This window comes from Notolepis coatsorum, assembly GCF_963971535.1.
Source record: "Notolepis coatsorum genome assembly, chromosome: 12".
In the NCBI taxonomy this organism is placed as follows: Eukaryota; Metazoa; Chordata; class Actinopteri; order Aulopiformes; family Paralepididae; genus Notolepis; species Notolepis coatsorum.
The window spans coordinates 75,353,777-75,362,870 of NC_140176.1; the positions used below are offsets into that span (position 1 = coordinate 75,353,777).

The following is a 9,094-nucleotide window of genomic DNA, read 5'->3' on the forward strand; positions in this document are numbered from 1 at the left end:
TGTTATTGTTTTTTTCTTTTTTTAAACCGATACCGATATTTTCAGATATCACATTTTACTGCCGATATCGGCCGATAATATCGGTCGGCCGATAATATCGGACATCCCTATTCATTATTCATAAATTGAAAACCAAGCTGAAGCAATATTGTAGAAATACAAATACGGGAATAGGTACTAAGGGTGCTTTCGGGAAACTGTTCCCAAACTTTTCCGATGTCATTCTGGTGACGCCGTGGACCCATTTGAAGAAGTCTGAATATTGGATTCAGTGCTTTGGATTGTTTATAGCAAAGCATAACCTCTTTCCCTCCTCGTAAAATTGAATCTCCTTCTCTGCAGCCCTCAGATCCAGCGCTGCATGCTTATAGCTACAACCTCCGATGTGGAGGGAGGGAGGGAGAGAACGGAGCAGGAAGAGACGGAGATTGGATGAAAGATAGATGGGGAAAGAGAGAGGTTTGAAGCTGGGGGGGAGGAGTGAAAGAGAGAGAGAGAGAAAGAGATGGATGCGGCGGGGAGCGAGAGGTGAGGAGATGGTGTAATGATTAGATCACAGATACCCTTGAGCCCCAGCTTCTCTGCCTCTGGCACACGCAAAGTATCCTGACACGCGCGCACGCAAGAGAGTGCGCGGCTTGGAAGAGGTGCCTGTGCAGTTTGTAAATGGCCCAGCTGTCATCGTTCATCTGGACAAAAAATAGAATAGATGGTAGATCATGAGAGAAAACCTACTCCTACCTCTCTATTCCAAGTGGTTCACTCTAAAATATACAGTGTGCCCTCGAGAATCCTTAGCACACTAGGCAAATGTGAACAAGATCGCTGTGGGGAAAAATGGCATTGTTGTTTATCAGTTTGACCTTACACTCAAAATATGAGAAATCAAACCTTTTAATTGAGTTAAAGCCAAAGGAGCACAGCAAGATAGATACCAATTTCCTCTCTGTGCTAGCCTAGCTTAGCACGAATTAAGGGAAGCGGATATGGATCACTAGCCTAGCTTTAAACTCCGGGAGAGGTGTTTTTGGCCAACAGCTAGGCTAGCTGGTCTGTATCTGCTTCCATTAATTTGTGCTAAGCTAGACTAGCTTGCAGCTGGATATCTTTCTACTGAGTGAATGCACAAAGAGGAAATATTGGTATCTATCTTGTCTGACGCTGGAGAAGACGGTAAGTGCATTTCTCATAATGTTGGCGTGTTCCTTTAAACATTTTCAAATATAATTTTTTTTTTTTATTTGGTCACTGGGAGGCGGAACCGGAGGTGGTAACTTTTTCTATTTTAGCTTTCAACACCGACAGACTAGGGCAAATGTGCTGCGACGCAGGCGGGCCGTCGGAACGTAAAGAGGTTAAATCGTTTTATTTACTTCCAATCTTACTATGGAAGTAAATGGAGGAATCAGACAGGTGAAAGTACAGTAACTGAAATGGCACCTATCTGTACTTATAGTTATACAGTGATTATTTCTATTTTCCTTGAGCCCTCTGGGACCAGACAAAATAACACCCAGAATTCTACTGTGTTTGCATATCTGCTTTGTTAGAGACCAAACGTAAGAGTTTCCAAAGACTTCATCAGAATACATCTATTCGTTTTTGTTGATAATAATTTCTCAGATGTGCAAACGACACAACTTGTTGATTTCGGTAACCCCGTGACCTTTCCTGTGGCGCCACCATGTGGATGTATAGCCTGGGTATGTTGAGACTGCAGGCAATATCAGCAACTCTTGTTTCTACCTGGGGTGTAAAAAGTACCCAGAAATTATACTTAAGTGAAAGTATGGGTACCGTCTCAAAATCGTACTCAAGTAAAAGTCAGAGTATTTGGCTAAAAACACACTTGAGTAAAAGTAAAAAAGTTTCTACTTTTAAATGAACATAAAGAACTTTTCTGACTGTCTCTGATAGCAGGTGTTTAATCAAAGATCCCTGCTTTCTAGTCTTGCACAAGGATCAGCATGGGTACGGGCGGGTTCATTTTCCATTGATGGGGATTTGATTGGCTGTTTTTACATAAAGTGTGGCCGCAGGATTAATAATGTTAACGTTAGTTCGGCCAGAGAAACAAATATACTAATTCAAATGGTTGGACCTGTGAGATTTGTACTTTGTACAGGTCTGCATTTTAAATGTAAGGAGTAAAAAGTATGTTTTTTTTTCTCTGAAATGTAATTGAGTAAAAGTACAAGTATACAAACCTAATAATACTAGAGTAAAGTACAAATCCTCAAAAACTGTACTTAAGTATTGTAACGAAGTACAATTACTCAAGTACTTTACACCCCTGGTTTCTACCTGGTAAAATGTTGCATGTGGAATGGCGGAGTGAGGAGATTGTTGGGCCTCAGCCTAAGTCTGCATTATTCTGATAAACAACAATGACACTTTGTTCACATTTATCTAAGGTTGCCAAGAATCCTTGAGGGCACTGTAGCCTATCAACAATTTTAATCGAAATACCGTTCCTGTGTAGCTAATGAGCATGGCATTAGCAATACCAGGGTTAAGGGCTTGGTTCCCATTCACCCATGCTGAAAGTAGCTTTGAATCCACCAAGTGGCATAATAACCCTATTTTATAAATATGGGTCTTCTGTTCATTTATTGTACTTTATATCCATTAATTTTGGGGGATCAGAATAGGGGTCACCAGATATAGGTAATATAATGAAACACCTGGACTCATCTATCTCAAATCGACTGAAAGGGTTCTAGCTATGTTTGGACACCTTCATTAGCAGAGGTTTCATTGAAACCGGAAAACACATTTGTGTGTATATGCAGGCTATATAATGAATTATTAGCAGGCCTTTTAGGTCTAAATGGGTTAAAGGGAACCTATTGTAGAAAATGAGTCTCTGTATAGACAGTCTGAAATGTTAGTTAGGTGCTGGGGAAAAAATTAAGTCTTAATTTGAAGTCTTCAAATTAATGAGCCATAACAAGCCTTATTACACTTTGTGATGTCACATAATGTACTTCCCATTTGGTGTGTGCTACTATGTTCAATACAGGGGAGGAAAGAGCTTGAAAATAAATAATTAAGATTAGATGTAGACTATAGTTTCTTTGCAGGGAAAAAAATAAAGTTTCACGTTTCACAGATTCAAGGACGTTGTATTAAATTGTTGAAGAGATTCTTTACCATGTTCCACATTTAGACTGATTGATTTCTAGTAAAAATGTGTGGGAATATGCTTGATATTGTTCTTCAAAAGCGCTGCAGGAAGAAACACGCTTTGGGCCACATCATAAACATAGCTCTCTAAAGGTTCATTTGAGAACAATACATTTGATTGTGGAGATGGTTGATGGAAAAATGCCTATTGAGCATTGATGGCTATTATTTAATATAGCTTGAAACCTGAGGGAATCAATAAATGCTGTATCATCTGCAAGGCAATTAATTTTCTCTTTTTCTTCTTCAGCCCGTGATAATTACATGATGACATCTCATACAGCATAGAAGCAGTGAAAGGTGGGCAAGACGCAGGTGGGTGGTTATAGTGAAGGATGTGTTTATGCTGCTGCCATCTAGCGGTCACTCAATGACACTGCAGATAATAACAGCCACCTTGATACAAAATCCATACTTAGCAAAACATGATAGTAAAATATAAACCAACAATTACACGTCTTCGACATATTTCCTCAGTTCAATAACAAGACCACAATCAATATGACTTGTGACAACAATCCTAGAAATAAAATAAAACAAGACGACAGAACGCCGCCTCCCATCGCTTCCTGTACCAGTTGGGATCAATTCACTTTCAGTTAAATGAGGACGATGTTCTATGAAATTCAAATAGAAAACAAATAAAGGATGTGCAGCAGGCAGAGGCTGCCATATCCAACCCATATCCAAATAACAAAAAGAAAAGAAAAGAAAAGAAAGTATGTTTTATCATTAGTGAATAATCAACAATCTATGTTTACATTTTGAATGGGTGGATAGGAAAGTGAACTGTTCCCTGACCTGATACAGCACAATGCCATGGAAGGAAACACAAAGAGTGTAAAAAAAATACATTTTAGAAATCGCTCACTCGCCCGGCTTCTCGTATGACTGACTTTTTCAACATAAACACGTGTTTTCAAGCATGTACAAAAGCCTTACAAAAGCATCTGTTTACAGTGTCTCATGCCTAGATTCACAAAATACATCTTTGACACAATAAGCGGTTGCATCATGACATCAACCACATCATTACTGGAGACACAAGGGGCCAGGTATACAGTTTAGAGTCACAGCAGAGGCTTTGAATATATTCCCATTATATCAACCAATGCCCTGATGGACTGTATCTATATATATATCTATGCTTTGGTGGCAGATATACTCTTATTGTATATATGTACATTGTATATGTTCTTCAGAGTCATATACTGTATAATTACTATGCAATATCCCTTAACAGTGAAGAGGTGGATAGTGATTGACAGCAGCAACATGCATGTTGTTATTGTTCTTGTTGTTCTTGTTGTTGTCCTCTATGATTATCTCGGAGTGAATCTTAGCTTCTCCTTCCCGCCTAGAGGGAGTCTTTCTGACCCGGCTCGCTGATGAACAGCTGGAGCGGACCGTGTCACGCAGCCTCTGGTTTCCAGCTCAACCCGGGTCAGGAGCACACAGTGCTAAGTGGCCACTTCATTAGGTAATGCCTGTACACCTAACAAGGTGGCCACACTCTGCGCTGAGTGCGGCGTACAGGTGTGCCTAATGAAGTGGCCGCCGAAGTGGTCATCCTGAGAGGCCTTCCGGTGGCCAGGCGGTCAGCGCGCGGTATTGATCACTCTCCGCCCCCGCCATTGCCGTCCAGAGTACGAAACCGAGACGAGGCCTAATGCACGACCGGGTATCAAAGGCTTCTCTGCTCTAAGCCACGGGCAGCTAACCGGAGAGCGTTGCCGGCGTTCACCGGGCAGTGTGTTGTGCGGCGTGTTTTCGCTGTAAAGGCGTTTATTCTCTCTAATGTGGGCAAATCCACCGCTCAATAGTGGATTAAGGAGACGGTGTCTGTAGAGGTCTACGGGGATGGATGGAGGGAAGCAGAGAGGAAATATATATTTATATAGAGAGAGAGAGAGAGAGAGAGAGAGAGAGAGAGAGAGAGAGAGAGAGAGAGAGAGAGAGAGAGAGAGAGAGAGAGAGAGAGAGAGAGAGAGAGAGAGAGAGAGAGAGAGAGAGAGAGAGAGCTAACTCGGGCTATGTTTCTTCTCAGTTTTTGTTTTCTCCTGTGAGAGAGAGTGTGTGAGTGTGTGTGTGTGTGTGTGTGTGTGTGTGTGTGTGTGTGTGTGTGTGTGTGTGTGTGTGTGTGTGTGTGTGTGTGTGTGAGAGAGAGAGAGAGAGAGAGAGTGTTTGTTATCATGTCTCTAAGGGGCACGGTGTACTGTGGTTCCCCTAGACAAGCAACGATGCCCCGATCAGATAAACGGCCCATCAGTGATGCCCTGATCAGATAAAGGCGCGACCGCCGGGCTCCCGTGTCGTCGAGAGCTGTCTGTGATAAGCCCTTGGCGGCGTGGTACGGACACGGTGTTGCAAACAGCCGAAGACAAGCAACAACACGAGAGGCCGGAGATAAGGAGACCGGGGGAAGGGTGGAGCAAACTAGGAATAACAGCGATCAATTCCAGACACTGTGTGGCAATGCTACCCGACACCATCGTTGTTTCTCATTTTTATGTGTATGAGTGTGGTGTGTGTGTGTGTGTGTGTGTGTGTGTGTGTATGAGTGGTGCACTGATCATAATCTAAAGACAAGAGGAGGCAGATGGTGTTATGTGAGACTGACCGTGTGTGTGGCTGCATGTAAGTGCTTGTGGGTGTATGTATCTGGGTCATCAAGCCATCAATTATCACCTCTTTAAATGGGACAGACACACAGGCAAGGTCAAGAAGACAGACCAAAAAAAGAAACAAAAAACAACCTTTAGAGTGAGAAAGGGGTGGGGGTGGAATATATATATTTCTCTCTCTCTCTCTCTCTCTCTCTCTCTCTCTCTCTCTCTCTCCTCTCTCTCTCTCTCCTCTCTCCTCTCTCTATCTCTATCTTTCTCAAGACTCTTCCAACTCTCCCCCCTATCTCTCTCTTTCCCTCTCTTTCTCTCTTCAAAGACAAGCTGTTGGAACTCTGCTCCCAGGGAAGTAAGAAGGCTAGACGGATGAGAGGATAGATGGATGGACAGACGGCGCTTTTGAATATTTACCAGTGACAGACAAATGATGGGTGTCTTGGCAAGCGAGAGAGAGAGAGAGAGAGAGAGAGAGAGAGAGAGAGAGTTGGGCGAAGGGAGAGGGGCGGGGCTGGCGCGGGTGGAGAGAGTGAGGATGACAGGGATGAATGGATGGATGATTGGAGGGGTTTTTGGCGAGGGTCCCGTGTACCCTGCTGACAGGCAAGCTGCTAGTCGGCGGAGCAGCCTCGCCGCGAGGAGAGTCCATGAGAAATTGCAGCTGATAGGGGCCCTTCGCATCCGCCAATATACCTGCCTCTCCCCGCCCCCCGCCCCAAAAGGCCTCGTGGAGAATTTCTATAGGCGATGGGGGCAGAGCGAGAAAAACACAAAAGGCTGGCTGCTTTGCTTTGAAAATGTCCGCTGTCCAAAGCAAGAACAGGCAACGACCACGGGGAGAGCACGGTCGAGAAGCGGTGAGACGCTAAGCTAACCGCGTGGGTTTCACTCGTCTATGGTGTTCTCTACGTTTTCCCTCCTCCGTCGGCCACGTTTCTTCCTCGTCCTCTTTCTTCTTCTGAGGGTCAGTCGTTCACCATCTCTGGCTCTCCCTCACTCCTCCCCTTCTTCCACGTACGTGGATGGAAACCAGCCGACCTGCCAGAAGAAAGAGAATCTGCAATGAGTGTTGAGGCCTTGATGGACTCTCTCTCTCTGTGTGTGTGTGTGTGTGTGTGTGTGTGTGTGTGTGTGTGTGTGTGTGTGTGTGTGTGTGTGTGTGTGTGTGTGTGTGTGTGTGTGTGTGTGTGTGTGTGTGTGTGTGTGTGTGTGTGTGTGTGTGTGTGTGTGTGTGTGTGTGTGTGTGTGTGTGTGTGTGTGTGTGCGCGCGAGCATATGCATGCATGTTTTCACATCTTTGCATCAGGCAAGTCAATGCCAAAAACATGGTACCTGACCTGAGCATTAAAAAGGTAAAGTACATTTACTTGTATGCCGGGAGATGAGATGGAGGAAGGAAAAGGGTGGGGGAGGGAGGTATATCTTGTTCATTAGTAGACGACATCAGGAAGATGAGGATCGAAACAATGTTGTCTACTGGTGGTAAAAAAAAAAGTTCAAGACAGTATGCAGGATCTCCAAACCCTGTACCCCTTTCCACACTCGTTATCTGTGCCTTTGACTGGTCTTGTATTAGTGCCGGGGAAACCAATAAGTTAAACAACAGTCCCATGGCCGTGGCCAAGTAGCCCCCCAGACAGTCTTAAAGCCAGGTACAGACAGTTACATATTCCAGCACGCTAAACCTCGACATGACTTCAAGAAAAGTCCTTCAGTTCCTTCAGACTTCAGGCAGAAAGTGTTATTCACTTTCCGCCACACAGACAAGTCCAATTTTCTAAATGTCAAGGCATCCTTTTAAGTAAATGCTCAAAAGGTATAAAGAATGACACGCAAATAATAATCAGTATCCCTCACACAGCGAGGAGGATGGAACCCAATTCAATCATGTCCCATTAACACCAAGATGCTGTAACAGTCCTTGACACCGGTCTTAAAACTGTTTGTTTAATGATCAATAGAATACGTCAATCATGAAATGTCTTCATTATGGGGTGCTTTAAAGGAAAACAGCTAGCCTAGCTTAGTGCAAATTAATGGAAGCAGATACGGACCACTAGCCTGTACTGTAGCTGTGGGACAAAAACCACTATGCCAGAGTTTTAAGCTAGGCTAGTGGTCCGTATACACTTCCATTAATTTGTGCTAAGCTAGGCTATCTTGCAGCTGGATAGCTTTCTACTGAATGCACAGAGAGGAAATTGGTATCTATATTCTTGTCTGACTCTGGAAAAGGCGGTGAGCGCCACACTATTGCTGTGTTCCTTTAAGGTTTAAGCCGATAGGCCACATTCTATTTCCCTGGCCTGTACGAGTACGCTCTGTCCTACACCCCACGTGGGGCACAATCGTGACATAGAAACCATAGATATATATAGAACACTAGATAGCTTGCCCGCTCTGCCGGCCAATGGAGAGCGACGTCACTGAACCGCCGCCATCTTGCAGAGGTCAGCCTTGAGTGAGAGTGAGTGAGCTGCACAGACAAAAATACTCATAACTCGCTGAAATATTGACGGATTCACAAACGGTTTGGTTTATTACAAGCATTATTAACGTGGCTATGATTCAAGCGGTTTGTAAAAAAAAACATCTTTAAAAAGAAAAAAATTTATAAGTATCATAACTACATCTTTGATGTTTATAGCAAACCAACCCGTTTGTAAATCCGTCAATATTTCAGCGAGTTATGAGTATTTTTGTCTGTGCAGCTCACTCACTCTCACTCAAGGCTGACCTGGGCAAGATGGCGGCGGTTCAGTGACGCTGGTGACTCCGCCTTAAGCTATCTAGTGTTCTATATATATCTATGACAGAAACAGCCAGCATGCTAGCTACTTAGCAGTGGGCTACTTAGCAGTTTGCTACTTAGCTTCCTTACTTTGGTTAGAGGTTCATCTGCTCTCTCTGTTTCCCTGGCTAATAGCTCTTCCTCTGTCATCCAGCTCCTTCAATGTGAGAACGTTGTACGTCGTAAGTTGCGAGTGGCAGAGGTACCCACACGAGGGGGTTGGATATATAAACATAGCCAATCGCCATCCTCTCCCAGTTTTCGGAAGGATATTGACCTACTGTATCTCAAGCCACGCCCTTTTTTTCTTGATCCTCCAGTCACAACGGTCGCTTCCCTCAGATGAGGAAAAGAGGGCGGGGCTTGAGATAGGTCAATTGTATCTCTCGAGTCTCGACGTGGTCGCTTATAGAGTCATAGTATCTTGACTTGGAACAGGACTCGATTTAGGCTATGTCCACACGATCACGGGTATTAATGACACCGAAGTTTTGAA

The 9,094-nt window shown here is 43.9% G+C and overlaps 1 protein-coding gene across 1 annotated transcript in view; it reads right to left on the reverse strand.

The window, feature by feature from the left end:
- Positions 1-3,504: 3,504 nt before the first annotated feature.
- The window catches only part of vav3 (vav guanine nucleotide exchange factor 3), a gene marked incomplete at its 5' end in the record, with an annotated part of 236,042 nt that continues 230,452 nt past the window's right edge, over positions 3,505-9,094 (reverse strand). Inside the window, 1 exon segment of the mRNA XM_084325889.1 lies at positions 3,505-6,845. Within this exon segment, the coding sequence (XP_084182015.1) occupies positions 6,801-6,845 (45 nt within the window). The 3' untranslated portion in view covers positions 3,505-6,800.